Consider the following 20,883-nt stretch of genomic DNA (forward strand, 5'->3'; position numbering starts at 1 on the left):
CAATCACTTTTTCACACAGGGCCATGTAGATTTGGAGTTTTTTTCTCACTAAATAATAAAAACCATCATTTAAAACTGCATTTTGTGTTCAATTATGTTATCTTTGACTAATAATTAATGGTTTTTGATGAGCAGAAACATTTAAGTGTGACAAACATGCAAAAGAATAAGAAATCAGGAAGGGGGCAAATAGTTTTTCACACCACTGTAGCTGCAAACAGTTTTATTAGAAAATGATTATTTCTTCCTGTGATACAATGACAGCGGCCATGTTGTTTGTAAACATTACACAGAGGCAGGCTTATCTGTATCTTGAGCCATCAGCCTAATCCCCCTCCTCCCCTCTGCCTCTGAAATCAATGGCTAGTAACACCTCCCCCTCCTCCTGCCCAGACTGAGCTCCCATGAGCCCTTGCTACTGCCAAGGCTCTCTGAAAACCTGTGGGCGTGCTTTTTTTAGTTTATAGGGAATTAGAGTATTAAAACAAAAACGAAAAAGTATTTGGCTTGAGGAATGCCCTATAAACAATAGGAAAGGAACACAATTATGCAATGTGTAAAAGTTCACCTCGGATCCACTTTAAAGAGGAACTGTCATGAAAATCTTAGAATTGAAAACCCATACAAATAGGAAGTACATTTCTTCCAGAGTAAAATGAGCCATACATTACTTTTCTCCTACAGGTCCTTCTAAAAAAAATTAGCATATTGTGATAAAGTTCATTATTTTCTGTAATTTACTGATCAGTGCAATTTCTAGGCTAAAATGCACCCAGAGCGAGGGTGTACAAATTGCCCCCCCACCCCTCCACCCCCGGAGCAAGGTATAGGTGCCCGCAGTATAGGTTAGCCAGGTCTAGTTGCACTTAGTATAGGTCCCCCCAGTATAGGTAGCCAAGAATAGGTACCCAAGTATAGGTAGCCAAGAATAGGTACTCCCAGTATAGGTAGCCAGGCATAGGTGAGCCAGTATAGTTGCCCCCGGTATAGGTTAGCCAGGTAGGTGCCTCCAGTATAGGTAGCCAGTATAGTTGCCCCCAGTATAGGTTATATAGGCAGGCGCCCCCGGTATAAGTTAGATAGGTAGGTGCCCCAGTACAGGTTAGCTAGGTGGGTGCCTCTAATATAGGTAGCCAGAATAGTTGCCTCCAGCATAGGTTAGATAGGTAGGTGCCCCCAGTATAGGTTAGTTAGGTAGGTGCCTCCAATATAGGTAGCCAGTATAGTTGCCACCTGTATAGGCTAGCTAGGTAGGTAGGAGCCCCCAATACAGGTTAGATAAGTGCCCCCAGTATAGGTTAGAAAGGTAGCTGCCTCCCAGTATAGGTTAGATAGGTAGCTGGCCCCCAGTATAGGTTAGATAGGTAGGTGCACCCCAGTATAGGTTAGATTAGGTAGCTGCCCCCCAGTATAGGCTAGATTAGACAGGTGCCCACCAGTACAGGTCAGATTAGGTAGCTGCCCCCAGTATAGGTTAGATAGGTAGCCGCCCCCCAGTATAGGTTAGATTAGGTAGGTGCCCCCCAGTATAGGTTAGATTAGGTAGGTGCCCCCCAGTATAGGTTAGATAGGTAGGTGCCCCCTGTATAGGTTAGATTAGGTAGGTGCCCCCCAGTATAGGTTAGGTAGGTGCCCCCCAGTATAGGTTAGATTAGGTAGCTGCCCCCCAGTATAGGCTAGATTAGGCAGGTGCCCACCAGTACAGGTCAGATTAGGTAGCTGCCTGTAACGATCGGTGTAACACAGAGAGGGTCTGATTACCGGTGATCTGCAGTATCACCGAGAATACAGATATATATCCGATTATTGATGATCTGCAGTATCACCGATAATCAGATATATCTCTAACCTCTGGACACCTGAGAAGTATGAGTGTTTGATGCAACAGTAATACTTTGAGGAGGGTCCCCGTAAAGGGGGTACCAGGCAGTATGGAATACTGCCTAAAGAACAGGCTCCTTCCAAAGCCTGGAGCTCCCCAAGGGGAGGAGTCAGGCTAAATGTGGGAAGGACCAAAGTGTGAGTGACACCAATGGTGGAGTGTCACTGACAGCTCTGTGAACTATCTCTAACCAGAGGAGATAGTTCTCGAGGTCGGACAAGCCAGGTCGGCAACACACGGACAGATCAGATACAGAGACAGAAGACTGATTCGGAATCCTAAGGCAAGCAGGGTTTGGCAACAGGTTATCAGATATAGCAAAGTACCAAATCAGAGATCAGAAGAGTGGTCAGGAAAGCAGAAGGTCATAACAAATAATCAACAATGCCTAGTCTTGGGTGTGAGCTCCTTGATCATCAACACCCTGGAACTAGTCTGAGATATAACAAGATGGTAATACAGATTCCTAATCTTTGGGTGTGAGGTCCTTGATCATCAACACCCTGGAACTAGTCTGAAGTATAACAGATGGTAATACAGATAGTACACAGAATTCCTAGTCTTGGGTGTGAGCTCCGTAGTCATCAACACCCTGGAACTAGTCTGAAGTATAACACAGATACTGACAAAAGGTCTGAGTGCTACCACGTAGTGATCGCAACGGCAGACAACCAGAGAATGACCAGCACCCAGTATATATAGCAAAGCGCTCTCCAGCGCCTCCCCTAAGTGCTGGACCAATGAAAACTGGCTGCATCGTCAGCTGACCGGCTGGGTCAGCTGACTCCCTTCTGGCTGTCATAAAAGTTCTGCCTCTCAGCGCGCGTGTCTTTCTGAACCTGTGTGGACTATCAGTCCCAGCCACACCAGACATTCGTTGTGAAGCACCCGCCGCGCTGGACGCGGAATCCGCCGCACCGCTATCAAGGCATGCGGCGGTTCCTCCGCGTTCGGCTACACTACTGTATGCAGGCCCACGCGTGCAAGCCGCCGCGTTGGACGCGGACTCAGCCGCCTTGTTCTGAGTACACGCAGTGGCTTTTCCGCGTTTTCTCACAGTACCCCCCCCCCCCTGAGGAGTGGACTCCGGACAGCTCCTACCCGGTTTCTCAGGATATAAAGCGTGGAACTCCCTCCTTAATTTATCCGCATGCATGCGACACTCAGGTACCCATGTTCTCTCCTCAATACCATACCCTTTCCAGTGAACTAGATACTGCACTGAGTTCTGTACAACACGTGAGTCTAAACTCTTTTCTACTTCGTACTCAGGTTGGTCATCTACCATCACAGGAGGAGGAGGAGTGGGACCGACATGAACTGCTGGCTTAAGCAGGGACACATGAAAGGATCTTACACCACGCGTGCTGGCAGGGAGATCAATGGCATAAGTAACATTGTTGATCTTCCTAGTTACTGGAAAAGGGCCCACAAATCTGGGTCCTAACTTGGGCGAGGGCTGTTTCAGGGTCAAATGACGCGTGGACACCCAGACCAAGTCTCCTGGCCGGAACTTCCATTCTAAGGAGCGTTTCTTGTCAGCTTGACCTTTCTGACTTTGAAAAGCCTTCTCCAAATTATTTTTCACGATCCCCCAGATGTTTTTAAAAGACTTTTGCCAAGCCTCCAAAGCTGGAAACGGAGTGGAAGCTACTGGCAGTGGGGAGAACTTAGGCAACTTTCCAGTTACCACCTGAAACTGAGAAAATCCAGAAGAAGAGCTTTTCAGATTATTGTGCGCAAATTCTGCAAACGGCAAGAACTTGACCCAATCATTTTGCGCATCATAACACCTTAGAAACTGTTCCAATGACTGATTAATTCTCTCAGTCTGACCATTGGTCTGTGGGTGGTAGCCTGACGAAAATGACAGTTCCATCATGCCCATTTGATGACAAAATGCCCTCCAAAATTTAGAAACAAATTGGACTCCCCGATCTGACACAATGTTTTCCGGAATGCCATGTAGCCGGAAAATGTGGATGATGAAAAGATCGGCCAACTCCTGGGCCGAGGGGAGTCCTTTCAGGGGCACAAAATGGGCCATTTTACTGAAACGGTCGACTACCACCCAAATGACCGACATGCCCTCAGACCTCGGAAGCTCACCCACAAAATCCATGGACAAATGGGTCCATGGTTCACTCGGGGTGGGCAAAGGCTGCAACGTTCCCACAGGTGCCAGACGGGAGGGTTTGCTTTTTGCACATACTGCACACTCTCTAACATACTCCTTGCAGTCAGTTGCCAATGAAGGCCACCAAGCACACCTAGCAACAAGGTCCTGTGTTCTGGTGGCCCCAGGATGTCCAGCATTTTTGTGGGAGTGAAACATCTGCAATATCTGGAGACGAAATGGCAGTGGTACAAACATCACCCCTTCAGGCTTTCCTTCAGGGACATCCTGCTGGAAGGGACTTAACGTCTCCATCCGGTTTTTCCAGGTCTCTGTGGCTGCCAACACTACTCTCTGTGGGATAATAGTCTCTGGGTCTGAGGGCTGTGCTGTCTCTGGCTCAAAGCATCTGGACAAAGCATCCGCTTTAATGTTTTTACTACCCGGAGTGTACGTAATTACAAATCTGAATCTCGAGAAAAACAGTGACCACCGAGCCTGACGGGGACTCAATCTCTTAGCCCCCTCAATGTATTCCAAATTTTTGTGATCAGTGTAAACGGTAATCGTATGTTCTGCTCCTTCTAGCCAATGACGCCATTCTTCGAAGGCCAATTTAATGGCTAGGAGCTCCCTGTTGCCTATATCGTAGTTTTTCTCTGCTGGTGAAAACCTATGAGAGAAATAGGCACACGGGTGTAATCTTCCCTGCAACCCAGAACGCTGAGACAGCACAGCCCCTACCCCAACCTCCGAGGCATCCACCTCCACAATAAAGGGATAGGAGGTGTCAACGTGTCTCAAAATGGGTGCAGAGCAAAACAATTATTTTAAATTGGAGAAAGCAGCCAGAGCTTCGGGGGACCAGTAGTTGGTATCTGCCCCTTTCTTTGTGAGACTGGTGAGGGGTGCTATGACTGTAGAGTACCCCTTTATGAACCTTCTATAGTAATTAGCGTATCCCAAAAATCTCTGGAGAGATTTTAGTCCCACTGGCTGAGGCCATTCCAGGACAGCAGAGACTTTGGCAGGATCCATAGACCGGCCCGAGGTGGAAATTATGTACCCCAGAAAAGTGACAGATGTTACCTCAAAAATGCATTTCTCCAATTTAGCATAAAGCATGTTCTGTCTTAACTTGCGCAGCACAAATTTGACATGAGCCCTGTGCTCAGAGAGGTTATCTGAGAAGATTAGTATATCATCCAGATATACCAGGACAAATTTACCCAACACCTCCCTGAATACTTCATTAATGAGTTCCTGAAAGACGGCCGGGGCGTTACACAACCCGAAGGGCATCACCAGGTACTCGTAATGCCCATCGGGTGTGTTAAAGGCCGTCTTCCACTCATCGCCCTCTCTGATCCGCACCAGGTTGTATGCATCCCGCAAATCCAACTTCGAGAAAATCTTAGCATTGGTGACCTGAGTGAATAAATCGTCTATCAAAGGCAATGGATAGCGATTTTTTACTGTGATTTTATTCAGGCCCCGGTAATCAATGCATGGCCGAAGGCCTCCGTTTTTTTTCTTTACAAAAAAGAAACCTGCTCCGGCAGGCGACCAAGAAGGGCGAATGAAACCCTTAGCTAAGTTTTCACGGATGTACTCTTGCATGGCCACTTTTTCCGGCCCAGACAAATTGTAGAGATGACCTCTAGGGGGCATACAACCAGATCGGAGATCGATGGGGCAATCGAAGGGGCGATGTGGAGGTAGTTTATCTGCAGCTTTCGGACAAAACACATCTGAAAATTCAGAATATTGTTCTGGTACTCCCTCCACATGAATCCTGGTCTGACCCAAGGTCACCCTCACTAAACAATGATGAAAGCAATGGGCTGACCAGCTAGTTAGCTGACCAGTGGCCCAATTAATCTGAGGGGAGTGAAGGTGTAACCGAGGCATGCCAAGGATGATAGTGGAGGTTGACACGTGTAACACAAAAAAATGCAACTTCTCCCTATGCAGCACCCCTATAGTGACTCCCACCTCTGGTGTCTGAGACAGAGGACGGTTACGTTGCAGGGGGGAATCATCCACTGCCGTAACTTGGATAGGTGGTGTCACCGAGGTGAGCAGAATACCCAATTTCTTAGCAAATTCGTAATCCATAAAATTAGCCGCTGAGCCCGAATCAACGAAGGCCTCAGTGACTTCGGATATATCTTCCCATGTAATCGTACAAGGAAGAAGCAAACGTTTTTCATCTAGGGGTAAAAATTGTACGCCTAGGGTATTACCCCCAACTACACCTAGGCAGTAGCGTTTCCCAATTTCTTAGGGCAATTCTGTACTCTATGACCCCTTTCTGCACAATACAGACAGAGCTGCTCTGATATTCTGCGTTTCCGCTCCACCTGAGACAACTCAGACCGACCAATCTGCATTGGCTCCGGGGGAGGTGATGCGGGAGGAGTTGGAGTTACTGGAGGCGCAGCATGGGACATCATTCTTACGTTGTGTTTACCCCGGGTCTGCCTCTGATAGCGCAGCCGACGATCTATCCTAATGGCCGATGAAATGGCCTCATCGATGGATTTGGGTTCAGGCTGACTTAACATAAGATCAGAGACTTCGTCTGACAACCCTGATAAAAAACAATCTAGAAGGGCAAAAGTATCCCACCTGGCCGATACCGACCATCTCCTAAATTCAGCAGCATAATCTTCAACCAGACCTTTGCCTTGACACAAGAGTTTGAGCTTCCGCTCAGAAGTCGAGGCAATGTCTGGGTCGTCGTAAATTACAGCCATAGCTCTAAAAAATTCCTCTACAGAGGCCAGGGCTGGGTGACCGATGGGGAGACTGTACGCCCAGGTCTGGGAATCGCCAGATAATAAAGTCTTCATAAATGTAACCCTTTGGGCCATAGTGCCTGAAGATTCAGGTCTTAACTCAAAGTATGATAACACTCTACTTCTAAAATTTCGGAAGTCAGATCTGTGACCAGAAAATCTTTTGGGTACAGGCATGCGTATGTCTGTGCTAGGAGGAGATCGCACTTCATCCACAGCCGTCTGGAGGGTTTGTATAGACCCGGACAAAGCGTCAATTAACGCCCGGTGACTACCCAGCACTTGGTTGATGTTACCCACCGAAGTGGTAAGTGTGCCCAGACGGCCGGTGAGTGCGTCCATTTGTGTTTGGTCTGCCGTTCTGTAACGATCAGTGTAACACAGAGAGGGTCTGATTACCGGTGATCTGCAGTATCACCGAGAATACAGATATATATCCGATTATTGATGATCTGCAGTATCACCGATAATCAGATATATCTCTAACCTCTGGACACCTGAGAAGTATGAGTGTTTGATGCAACAGTAATACTTTGAGGAGGGTCCCCGTAAAGGGGGTACCAGGCAGTATGGAATACTGCCTAAAGAACAGGCTCCTTCCAAAGCCTGGAGCTCCCCAAGGGGAGGAGTCAGGCTAAATGTGGGAAGGACCAGAGTGTGAGTGACACCAATGGTGGAGTGTCAATGACAGCTCTGTGAACTATCTCTAACCAGAGGAGATAGTTCTCGAGGTCGGACAAGCCAGGTCGGCAACACACGGACAGATCAGATACAGAGACAGAAGACTGATTCGGAATCCTAAGGCAAGCAGGGTTTGGCAACAGGTTATCAGATATAGCAAAGTACCAAATCGGAGATCAGAAGAGTGGTCAGGAAAGCAGAAGGTCATAACAAATAATCAACAATGCCTAGTCTTGGGTGTGAGCTCCTTGATCATCAACACCCTGGAACTAGTCTGAGATATAACAAGATGGTAATACAGATTCCTAATCTTTGGGTGTGAGGTCCTTGATCATCAACACCCTGGAACTAGTCTGAAGTATAACAGATGGTAATACAGATAGTACACAGAATTCCTAGTCTTGGGTGTGAGCTCCGTAGTCATCAACACCCTGGAACTAGTCTGAAGTATAACACAGATACTGACAAAAGGTCTGAGTGCTACCACGTAGTGATCGCAACGGCAGACAACCAGAGAATGACCAGCACCCAGTATATATAGCAAAGCGCTCTCCAGCGCCTCCCCTAAGTGCTGGACCAATGAAAACTGGCTGCATCGTCAGCTGACCGGCTGGGTCAGCTGACTCCCTTCTGGCTGTCATAAAAGTTCTGCCTCTCAGCGCGCGTGTCTTTCTGAACCTGTGTGGACTATCAGTCCCAGCCACACCAGACATGTGTTGTGAAGCACCCGCCGCGCTGGACGCGGAATCCGCCGCACCGCTATCAAGGCATGCGGCGGTCCTCCGCGTTCGGCTACACTACTGTATGCAGGCCAACGCGTGCAAGCCGCCGCGTTGGACGCGGACTCAGCCGCCTTGTTCTGAGTACACGCGGCGGCTTTTCTGCGTTTTCTCACACTGCCCCCAGTATAGGTTAGATAGGTAGCCGCCCCCAGTATAGGTTAGATTAGGTAGGTGCCCCCCAGTATAGGTTAGATTAGGTAGGTGCCCCCCAGTATAGGTTAGATAGATAGCTTCCCCCCAGTATAGGTTAGATTAAGTAGCTGCCCCCCAGTATAGGTTAGATAGGTAGCTGCCCCCCACTATAGGTTAGATTAGGTAGCTGCCCCCCAGTATAGGTTAGATAGGTAGCTGCCCCCCCATAATGGAGGGGGGAGCCGGAGCCACGGGGAGGCAGCCCCGACCTCTCCCTCCCTTCCTCTCCTCCCCCGGGCCGCCCTCCGTGCTCCCCCCTCAGATGCAGAGTGAGCAGGAAGCGCGGTATACAACTCACCTCCCTGCATTCCAATCGCCGCTCTCTCTCCACCAGTCTTCTCCTCTCTGCATACACGCTGATACACACGTTGCTTCCGGCTAAACAGGAAGCAGCTGGTGTATCAGCGTGTATGCAGAGAGGAGACCGGTGGCGAGAGAGCGGTGATTGGAACGCAGGGAGGTGAGTTGTATACAGCGCTTCCTGCTCACTCTGCATCTGAGGGGGGAGCACGGAGGGCGGCCCTGGGGGAGGAGAGGAAGGGAGGGAGAGAGAGGTCGGGCTGCCCTCCCCGTGGCTCTGGCTCCCCCCTCCATTACAGCGCCCCCCTCCCAACAGCGCTCAGGGCGGCAGCACGGCCCTAGAAACGGGCATGGTACTGATAAACATTAGACTTTCATCTATTTTAGATTCATTACACACAACTGAAGTAGTTCAAGCCTTTTATTGTTTTAACTAGCCGACCTGCGGCATAGCATACGCCGCATAAGGGGGTAGAGGGCAGGAAGGGGGTATTGGGCACAGCGGCGGAAAGGGGGGTCGGACCCCCCTCAACTGGGTCCCTCATGTGTGCTCCCCCTCCAGCCAGTGGCGTAGCTAAGGATCTGTGGGCCCCGATGCAAGTTTTACAATGGGGCCCCCCAAGCACTCTATACATAACAATTGGCACGGTGCACCAAAACCTGCCAATGGCAACTACAGTGTCAGAGGTGCAAGCTCCCCCTCCAGCTTAAGCTCAGCAGGAACCCCCCCCTCACCTGGGTCCCCCATGTGCGCTCCCCCTCCTGCTTAAAGGATACCACAACTGACATGTGGCATAATGAGATAGACATGGGTATGTACAGTGCCTAGCACACAAATAACTATGCTGTGTTCCTTTTTTTCTTTCTCTGCCTGAAAGAGGTAAATATCAGGTATGTAAGTGGCTGACTCAGTCCTGACTCAGACAGGAAGTGACTACAGTGTGACCTTCACTGATAAGAAATTCCAACTATAAAACACTTTCCTAGCAGAAAATGGCTTCTGAGAGCAAGAAAGAGATAAAAAAAGGGGGAATTTCTTATCAGTGAGGGTCACACTGTAGTCACTTCCTGTCTGAGTCAGGACTGAGTCAGCCACTTACATACCTGATATTTACCTATTTCAGGCAGAGAAAGAAAAAAAGGAACACAGCATAGTTATTTGTGTGCTAGGCACTGTACATACCCATGTCTATCTCATTATGCCACATGTCAGTTGTGGTATCCTTTAAGCACAGTAGCAGCCGCCACTATTAGTAAGAGGCAGCGGGCGGGGATGCCTCACCTCTTCCGTATTCCAGCGTGCGTTCCACTGTTGTCACTTCCTGCAATGCCACCCACTGTATTGGTGTACTTTGCCGTTTTAAAACAGAAGGAAATCTGCAATAATTCAGCTATAGGTGAACATTTGTGGTTACCCACAACACACTGCTACTAAATATGCCAATTATTCCTTTTCCCGCTTATTAACCCTAGCAAGCATCCAGCACCACTGGGGTATAGCAAGCCTATAGCTTTAAATTTTACAGAGCCATATCAAACCCACATGTGACAGCCTGTTTCAGACTTTTGGTCCTCATCTGTACATGGCAAGGATTGATATGGCTATATGAGATAGGGCTTGGACCAGTACAACAGAGTAACCAAGCAGCTCAGGGCAACCCAAACCACTCGGAATGTATAGGGGGATAAAAGGGACCAAAAAGACCTTCTACTAAAAAAATCAAAGCTTGGTGTAATTTGGCTTCTTAAAACAGAAGAAAATCTGCAATAATTTAGTTATAAGTGAACATTTGTGGTTACCCACAATGCACGCTACTAAATATGCAAATTATTCCTTTTCACCCTTGGTAAGTCAAGCAAGCCTATGTGCCTGATTCACAAAGCGGCGCAAACTGTTTAGCACGGATGTGCTAAACAGTTAGCACGTGAAGTGCCGTTTGCAGACTTTTGCGCGCGTAAAGTGCCGCGATTTGCGCGATCGCGGTCTTTTGCATGCACAATTTGCCGTGAATCGCGGCACTTTGCGCACGCAAAAGTCCGCGATCGCTCGAATCTCGGCACTTCACGTGCTAACTGTTTAGCACACCCGTGCTAAACAGTTTGCACCGCTTTGCGAATCAGGCACTATAGCTTTAAATTTTACAGTCATATCAAAGCCACATATGACAGCCTATTTCAAACTTTTGGTCCTCATCAGTACATAGCAGGGATTGATATGGCTATATGAGATAGGGCTTGGACCAGTACAACAGAGTAACCAAGCAGCTCAGGGTGACCCAAACTACTAAGAATGTATATAGGAGGATAAAAGAGACCAAAAAGCCCTCCTACTAAAAAAAGCAAAGCTTGGTGTAATTTTCCTTCTTAAAACAGAAGCAAATCTGCAATAATTCAGCTATAAGTGAACATTTGTGGTTACCCACAATGCACCGCTACTAAATATGCAAATAATTCCTTTTCACCCTTGGTAAGTCAAGCACGCCTATGGGCCTGATTCACAAAGCGGTGCAAACGGTTTAGCACGTGAAGTGCCGTTTGCAGACCTTTGCGCACGCAAAGTGCCGCAATTTGCGCGATCGCGGTCTTTTGCGCACGCAATTTGCCGCGAATTGCAGCACTTTACGCACGCGCAAAAGTCCGCGATACCGCAGCACTTTGTGCACGCAAAAGTCCGCGAACGGCACTTCACGTGCTAAACAGTTTGCACCGCTTTGCAAATCAGGCACTATAGTTTTAAATTTTACACAGTCATATCAAACCCACATGTGACAGCCTATTTCAGACTTTTGGTCCTCATCAGTACATAGCAGGGATTGATATGGCTGTATGAGATAGGGCTTGGACCAGTACAACAGAGTAACCAAGCGGCTCAGGGTGACCCAAACTATTAAGAATGTATATAGGAGGATAAAAGAGACCAAAAAGCCCTCCTACTAAAAAAAGCAAAGCTTGTTGTAATTTTCCTTCTTAAAACAGAAGCAAATCTGCAATAATTCAGCTATAAGTGAACATTTGTGGTTACCCACAAAGCACTGCTACTGAATATGCAAATTATCCCTCTTTGCCCTTGGTTTGATATGACACTACTTCTTCTTCTTGCTTGGACCAGCCCCTTCTTCTTGCTTGGACCGGCCCTGGGGGCAGGGCGCTACTTCTTCTTCTTGTTTGAAGGTTGAGGCACTTAGTCTATTATATATATATATAGATATTGATGATTTTGGCATACAGCTCATGAAAACCCAAAATTCCTATCTCAAAAAATTAGCATATTTAATCCGACCAATAAAAGAAAAGTGTTTTTAAAAGAAAAAAAAAGTCAACCTTCAAATAATTATGTTCAGTTATGCTCTCAATACTTGGTCGGGAATCCTTTTGCAGAAATGACTGCTTCAATGCGGCGCGGCGTGGCATGGAGGCAATCAGCCTGGGTAACAGTAAATTCGGGCGCCTGAGGCAAGTGGACAAATCGGGCGCCGCCATTCACTCCCATAATAAATATCGTTTAATGGGCGCCCGACAGGAAAAAAGGGCGCCGGAGAAAAATAACGTTTTATAAGCGGCGCCCGGAGACTTTTACTGTTTTATAACTGCTTCTCATGATTACACATTATTTTATGATTTATAATTTTTTAAACATTATTTTTAAACGAAAAACAGTACAATCTTTTTTAAAACATTATTTTTAAACGAAAAACAGCACAATATTTTTTTCACACGTTATTAATGCTTATCACAGGGGGGTCTTAGGTTTAGGCACCACCAGGGGGGTCTTAGGTTTAGGCACCAACAGGGGGGTCTTAGGTTTAGGCACCACCAGGGGGGTCTTAGGTTTAGGCATCAACAGGGGGGTCTTAGGTTTAGGCACCACCAGGGGAGTCTTAGGTTTAGGCACCATCAGGGGAGTCTTAGGTTTAGGCACCACCAGGGGGGTCTTAGGTTTAGGCACCAACACGGGGGTCTAGGGGTTAGGGGTAGGTACAGGGAGGGTTACTTACTATTTTTTTTAAACGTTATTATACGTTTCACTTTTTAAACGGAAGATTAACGTTTTCACAATTGCCAATTTCATGCACATTATTTAATGATTTATAACTTTATAAAACATTATTTTTAAACAAAATATAGTACATTATATTTTTAAACGTTATCCTTGTTTATCGTTTAAAACCCAGCGCCCTTTTTTCCCAGCGCCCCTTTTTAACGTACGCATCAGCCTGTGGCACTGCTCAGGTGTTATGGAGGCCCAGGATGCTTCGATAGCGGCCTTAAGCTCATCCAGAGTGTTGGGTCTTGCGTCTCTCAACTTTCTTTTCACAATATCCCACAGATTCTCTATGGGGTTCAGGTCAGGAGAGTTGGCAGGCCAATTGAGCACAGTAATACCATGGTCAGTAAACCATTTACCAGTGGTTTTGGCACTGTGAGCAGGTGCCAGGTCGTGCTGAAAAATGAAATCTTCATCACCATAAAGCTTTTCAGCAGATGGAAGCATGAAGTGCTCCAAAATCTCCTGATAGCTAGCTGCATTGACCCTGCCCTTGATGAAACACAGTGGACCAACACCAGCAGCTGACATGGCACCCCAGACCATCACCGACTGTGGGTACTTGACACTGGACTTCAGGCATTTCCCTCTCCCCAGTCTTCCTCCAGACTCTGGCACCTTGATTTCTGAATGACATGCAAAAGTTGCTTTCATCTGAAAAAAGTACTTTGGACCACTGAGCAACAGTCCAGTGCTGCTTCTCTGTCGCCCAGGTCAGGCGCTTCTGCCGCTGTTTCAAAAGTGGCTTGACCTGGGGAATGCGGCACCTGTAGCCCATTTCCTGCACACGCCTGTACACGGTGGCTCTGGATGTTTCTACTCCAGACTCAGTCCACTGCTTCCGCGGGTCCCCCAAGGTCTGGAATCGGTCCTTCTCCACAATCTTCCTCAGGGTCCGGTCACCTTTTCTCGTTGTGCAGCGTTTTCTGCCACACTTTTTCATTCCCACAGACTTCCCACTGAGGTGCCTTGATACAGCACTCTGGGAACAGCCTATTCGTTCAGAAATTTCTTTCTATGTCTTACCCTCTTGCTTGAGGGTGTCAATGATGGCCTTCTGGACAGCAGTCAGGTCGGCAGTCTTACTCATGATTGCGGTTTTGAGTAATGAACCAGGCTGGGAGTTTTTAAAGGCCTCAGGAATCTTTTGCAGGTGTTTAGAGTTAATTTGATGATTAGGTTAATAGCTCATTTAGAGAACCTTTTCATGATATGCTAATTTTTTGAGATAGGAATTTGGGGTTTTCATGAGCTGTATGCCAAAATCATCAATATTAAAACAATAAAAGGCTTGAACTACTTCAGTTGTGTGTAATGAATCTAAAATATATGAAAGTCTGATGTTTATCAGTACATTACAGAAAATAATGAACTTTAGCACAATATGATAATTTTTTGAGAAGGACCTGTATGTTGCTGTCACTTACAGTAGGTAGTAGAAATCTACCGACAGGTTTTGGGCTAGTCCATCTCTTCATGGGGGATTCTCAGCATGGCCTTTATTTTTTATAAAGACATTCCCTGAAAAAGATTTATACAGAAATGCTGACCAGCCTTCCTGCTCGCAGCACACTTTTTTAGCAGTTAGACGGAGCAACTGCCATTCAGTAAGTGCTTTTAAAAGAAACCTGAAGTGAGTAAAATTATTTAAAATAAACACATGACATAGCTGCAAATGAATATTACATACTAACCTCACTATCAGTTACTCTCAGAAGCTCACCATTTTCTTCTTACAGTGATCCCTTCCAGTTCTGACAATATTTTGTCAGAACTGAAATGTACCAGTTGCTGTCAGTTATATATCAGCAGCTGTCAGTTACAACTGAATGTGCAAGGTAATGTCCATGTTTCCCTATGCCTCAAGTGAGTGACATTACAGTGTAACTGTGTGCTGCCCAGGAAGCTGTTATGGGGTAATGGCCATTTTTAAAATGGAGGACAGAAAATTCCATTCATCACAGCGGACCAAACAGGACGCAGGAGAGGAGAAAGAGATTGAGGAGTAGAGTACACAGGAGGTAAGTATGACCTGTATATGGATATTTTGACTTTTTATTTTCAGTTCAGGTTCTCGTTAAAATGAAAGAAAACCCTGAGAACCCCCCCATGAGGAGATGGGCTACGTCAAAATCTGTCGCTTCTGTCAGATTTCTACTACTTACTGTAAGTGACAGCAACATAAGAGAAAAGTAATTTATGTTTCGTTTTACCCTGGAAGAAACATACTTCTTATTTGTATACAGAGGTCCTTTAAGGTGTTAAAAAAAAGGGTGAACTTTGATAGTGTTCTGTTAACAATGTAAGAATGGCAACAATTGTAATATTCCCCTTGAAAGAGGTTAATTTTAATTGGCTGTTGTAGTCTCCAACCACTTTCCTGAATATTTATCCTAGGCACCCAGTGACCAACTGTGCAAAGTTTAACTGCTTGCCGACCGCGTCACACCGATGGGCGTGGCTGCGGCCGCAGCCCCAGAACCACCTAACGCCGATTGGTGTAAAGTTCTGGGGCAGCAAGTAGCAGGAGATCACGCACAGGCTGCGCGCGCATCTCCTGCTGTTGGTAGTAGCCTTCAGTCTTCGAGTGGCGATTGCCGCTCGGGAGACTGTTAGACAGCAAAACTGCCGTCTAATTACATAGTACAGCACTGCGTTCAGCAGCAGCGCTGTACTGGGGACAGCCGTGTGACACACGGGGAGCGATCAGACTGGTGGGGAGAAAAAAAAAAGGGGGGGGGGGGAAGGAACTCACTTGTGTGTTGTGTGGCCCTGCAGCTTGGCCTTAAAGCTGCAGTGGCCCATTTTACATAAAATGGCCTGGTCTTTAGGGGGGGGGGTTAACAATGCAGTCCTCAAGAGGTTAAAGGGAACGTGAACTAAGAAAATTATTTAAAATTAACACATGATGTACCTGCAAATGAATATTACATACTTACCATACCGTCAGTTCCTCTCAGAAGCTCGCCATTTTCTTCTTACAGTGATCCCTTCCAGTTCTGACAATATTTTGTCAAAACTGAACTATACCAGTTGCTGTCAGTTATATATCAGCTGCTGTCAGTTACAAGTGAATGTGCAAGGTAATGTTCATGTTTCCCTATTCTATGGCTCAAGTATAGTGATACATCGCTGTTCACAGGAAGTAGTAGTTAACTACTCCTTCCTGTGAGCGGCGATGTAGAGAGCAGCCGGGCGGCATGTAAGCATCTCCTAGAAACCAGAGGGCGAGTAATTGCTAACTCCCTATTGCCACTGCTGGACATCTCAGTCAATAGAGGGGGGAGCACAGAGTGTGACCCGAGGAGAGGGAGGGAGGCAGGGGCGTAGCAATAGGGGTTGCAGAGGTTGCGACCGCATCGGGGCCCTTGGGCCAGAGGGGCCCCAAAGTGCCCTCCCTCAACTACAGTATTAGCTCTCTATTGGTCCTGTGCTGGTAATAATCACTTCTATAGATACTTTGAATAGTGGTAATCATTAACAAACTATTCCCCATCCCCTTCTTGCACCTCTGACACTGTAGTTGCCATTGGCAGGTTTTGGTGCGCCGTATAAATTGTTATGTATAGAGTGCTTGGGGGGCCCATTATAAAACTTGCATCGGGGCCCACAGCTCCTTAGCTACGCCACTGGAGGGAGGAGTCCGGTCCATCTCTCCATGGCTGAGTCCCATGTGCTGTCACTGCTCCCCCTCCTTTACTGTGCCCCCCTCACCTCCAACGCACACACACACCCGCCCCCTGCCATCCCAACTCCACCTGCATGCTGCTCATATGTGCTGGCCATTATGCATGGACACAGGGACACGGGGATGCAGGGACAGGGAGATTATTATTATACTAGTGACCTTAGCCCATTTAAAAACGGGCTCTAGGTCTGTCATCGCCACCCCGCGCGCACACCCGGCCGCCCCCAGGCCCGTCCTGCTCCTGTCCCAGGCTGTCCCTGCGGAACATGCGCAGTAGCGCAAACGCAGGGACACACGGGGACAGGACGCAGAAACACAGGGGTTTTATTATATAGGATAGGATGGTGAGTAGTTGAGATGCTAATTATTGTGAATTGATGAAACTGTTATGTCAGATTATGCAGCTCAGCATTGTACCAATCACAGTCAGCAGCTGCTGCATTTCATTGGTACAACCCCAAGCGGCATAAGTTTCCATAAAGTTGACATAGAATTTCCATTAACTCATTAACCATAGTGGCTGTGGGACTAGGACTTGTTATAGGAGGGGCAAGCAGCATTTGTTATACAGTGGGAGGGGTGGGGGTGGGGCAGGTGATCATCAGCCACCTCCCCCATTTCAGTCGCCTGTAGGCACAAGCCCACATTGCCTAGTGAGACATCCAGCCCTGTTATTTCCCATAGAGGAGGGAAAATTCCCCTTCACTGTGTTCAGCCTATTCACATATCAGCCGGGGGAGGGGTCCTGGCAGAGCATCGACCCCATAGTCCCTCTCCCTGTGTGTGTGCCGGTCCTTATTATACAGCTGGTGATGTGGGTATGATGGGAATATATTTATGTGTAACAATGTCTCTCTCTCTCTCTCAGACAGTCACTCTATGCGGTATTATAAAACAGCAGTCTCAGCTCCAGGATCCGGGCTGCCTGTGTACTCTATAGTGGGATATGTGGATGATCGGGAGATAACTAATTATAACAGTGACACCCGCCGCAATCTTCCCAAGACTGAGTGGATGAAGAAACTGGAGCCGGAATACTGGGAGACGAACACACAGATAGCACAAGGCACTGAGGCTGTTAACAAGCACAATGTGCATATACTGATGCAGCGCTTCAACCAGACTGGAGGTGAGACAATTCTTACACATTATATGCAGGATGTGCAGCACACTCCATACTGTATTATATGTAGACATGCTGGATGTAATGTCTGTAAGGAATGGATATAGATAATGACATCACTACTAGAGGAATATTATATAACAAGTGTGATGGAATGTGTTATCGGGTCTCCTGTGATCCTGCAGGACGGAATATACACATCAGGGACTGAACTGTATTCTGTTATCTAAAGCTGCCCATACATGCTACAGTTTTTGATTTTTTTTCGATTTGATAATTTTGTTTGATTATTCCGCTAGATCGAATATAAAGATTTCTTCAACATGTCCGATCGGATTTTAATGTAAAAAACAGGATAATCATTTATTTTTTATAATTGAAAAAAAAAATACTGTTTGACTTTTACTCGATTCGATCGTTTTGGTTGAATAAATGGGGAACTCAGAAGTTGTACCGTGTGTGGGCCCCATTACATTTTCTGTAGCTGCGATGTGATACAGTGATGTGCTTAGATCAATCTATGACTTGTGTGGGCGGAGCACAATTGGGGGGGGCGGGATCCCCTCAGCAGACTGAAATGTGTATTTCTAGGCCTGACTGTCACTTGTTTCCTGTCTCTAGCACACGATTCTCCTCCTGATCACATGTTCCTGTCTGCATGGCTGCTGGTTGTATGGCCGCCTCCCCCTGAGCACAGATCTCTGCCCATTTATTAATACAATGATGTGTATCCTCCTTGTTACCCCCTGATGTGCACCTGCTGCATAGTTACTTGTGTGTCTAATACAGATAGTCTATGAGGCAGGGTTCACAGTGTAACATTGAGTTGTGTTCTCTGTGTAACAGGAGCACAATGGAACAAAAAAGTCATACCACACATTACATTGTATACAGTGAAGCATACAGTCATTGGAAATCATGCTTCCCTCTACCTGGTAACATGTGCATTTAGCGGTAAGTCACTGCAGCAGTGCGTTACCATAACCCAACATGTTACACTGATATGCTAATGCCGCACTCTGAGCGTTGCATACACTTCTCAGAGCAGTGTGTCCTTCGCACATTGCAGTGCCTCCCTAACATCATTCTATAACGTCCCACTGTGACCCTAGCATAACATGCCAATAATTCCTGCTTGCATGCACATTTCATGCAAATTGTATGTACATCTGGGAATTCGGCCAATCAAATGCACTTCCTGCTGATTTTGATTGGCCTGATTCAATGCTGCATACAGTTTGCATTCAATTTGAATGCAAGCTGGAATTTTTAGAATGTCATTGATTACCCCTAATAACATAATACATCAAAAAGTCCACAAGGGCAGTACAGAAAAATAATTGCAACAATACGGGGAGCCAAAGGGAGCACCCAATAGCGGCAGCCTAATAGAGAGCGGGGATGGAGTTCAGGATTTTGACAGCTGCTGGGAAGGAGTTTCTGTGTCTCAAGATTCTGGAGGAGATGGCCTAATGGGAGCCGGCTGAGGAAATGATTTCTTGGGTGTGAGGGATCTTTAGCTATCCTCATTACTTTAGTACCCAGTCTGGAGTTGAAGGAGAGGTCAGGTGATGGAAGGGCTTCCCCAATAATCGTCTCCGCTGTTCTAATGACCCTCTGGAGTTTGTATCTTTTGCTGGTGGATGAGCCAGTGTACCAGACTAGGACAGACGAACAGAGGACAGATTCATGGGTGGCAGAGTAGATGCACCTCAGGAGTTCCAGAGCCATACCGAACGTCTTTAGTTGGCGAAGGAAGAACCCGTTGTTGGGCTTTTTTTTCGGGACAGAGACAGTGTTCGTCTTTCAACTCAGATCATTGGTAATGCTCAGGAGACGAACGTTGGATACTGTCAACTTCAGTGCCATAAATGTAGATCGGGGGAAGGGGAATGGTTTCCTAAAGTCAATCATCATCTTGATGGTTTCGGCTGTCTTAAAGAAAACATCAGGGAATTTAAAGAACATGAACAAACATGATACTTACCTGGGGCTTCCTCCAGCCCCTGGAAGGCAATGTCCATTCGGCGGCTGCTACAGAGGGGACCACGGGAGACCAGCTTGGAGTGGAGCTGCGGTGAGGGGCGCATAGCCTTCCAGGGGCTGGAGGAAGCCCCAGGTAAGTTTATCTCATGCTCTTTAAATCCCCTAATGTTTCCTCTAAGGACTAGCTTGTTCTCCTTGCACCAGTAGCATATTTTTGGGACCTCCGGACGGTAGGACAGCTCGTCATCTGCAAATTTGATTACCTCAGCAGTGTTTGCCGTGGAGGTGCAGTTGTTTGTGTAGATAGAGAACAGGAATGGTGACAGGATGCAGCCTTGAGCACTGGTGCTCGCAACCTTCGGTCAAGAGGAGATGTTGCTCAGCATGACAACTTGGGTCCCGTACGTGGGGAAGTCTGTAATCCGTAAGTGGAGGGTGGGGTCAACGTCAAGGTCCATGAGGTTGTCATTCAGTGAGTAGGGGCAGATTGTATTGAAAACGGAGCTGAAGTCCAGGAGTAGGATCCTTGCGTACAAGTTTGGTCTGTTAAAATGGTCAGCAATGAGTTCCAGACAGATGTTAATAGCATCATCAGAGGACCTATTTTCTCTATATGCAAACTGGAATAAATCTAGGTGGGCTGTTGTTTGCTCAAAGTGTACCCAAGGTGACATGTGACATAATGAGATAAACATGTGTATGTACAATACAAAACATTAATAACCAGGTTGTTTTACTTGTTTCATTTTGCTGCCTGAAATAGTTATTTTCTAGGCATGGAAGTGACAGCTTCTTTCTTGTCGGCAATTGTAATAAACATCACTGATAACAAAATTACAGCCATAAAAGGTTTCCTGGCAGAATTCAACTTCTGAGCTCAGGGAAGAGAGATAAAAAGGTCAATAGTTCACGTATTTTGACTCTGGGACACTTACTAGGCTGCTACTTCCTACTGATTAGAGATAGTAAAATGTTCAACCTACTTTGTGAATGTTTAAAAATAAAATAAAGCCATGGGATACTTAAAAAAAAAAGTAATTCTTAGGCGTAGAAGGATAAATATAATTGTTTATCTCATCAGTTTTCACCTCGTGTTCACTTTAGGGAGGGACAGGACTACACTTTCAAGGGTCTTCATGTGGATGGATGTGAGGTCCACAGGCATGAAGTTGTTAATTTCCTTCTTTTTTTATGTTGGGGATGATGACAGACTTCTTGAAACATGTGGGGACAACGCCTTCGCTAATGGACCTTGGATAGATGGAGGTGAGGATGGGTTTTCAGGCA

The 20,883-nt window shown here is 46.6% G+C and overlaps 1 protein-coding gene across 2 annotated transcripts in view; it reads left to right on the plus strand.

Annotated features, from left to right (window-relative positions):
* The window catches only part of LOC137528716 (class I histocompatibility antigen, F10 alpha chain-like), a 281,912-nt gene that overhangs the window by 82,583 nt on the left and 178,446 nt on the right, over positions 1–20,883 (plus strand). For both annotated transcript variants that reach the window (XM_068250228.1, XM_068250227.1), the window contains one exon: positions 17,356–17,616. In XM_068250228.1, the coding sequence (XP_068106329.1) occupies positions 17,356–17,616 (261 nt within the window). The remainder of the gene's footprint in view (positions 1–17,355; positions 17,617–20,883) is intronic.

The sequence above is a fragment of the Hyperolius riggenbachi genome, chromosome 8 (assembly GCF_040937935.1).
Source record: "Hyperolius riggenbachi isolate aHypRig1 chromosome 8, aHypRig1.pri, whole genome shotgun sequence".
In the NCBI taxonomy this organism is placed as follows: Eukaryota; Metazoa; Chordata; class Amphibia; order Anura; family Hyperoliidae; genus Hyperolius; species Hyperolius riggenbachi.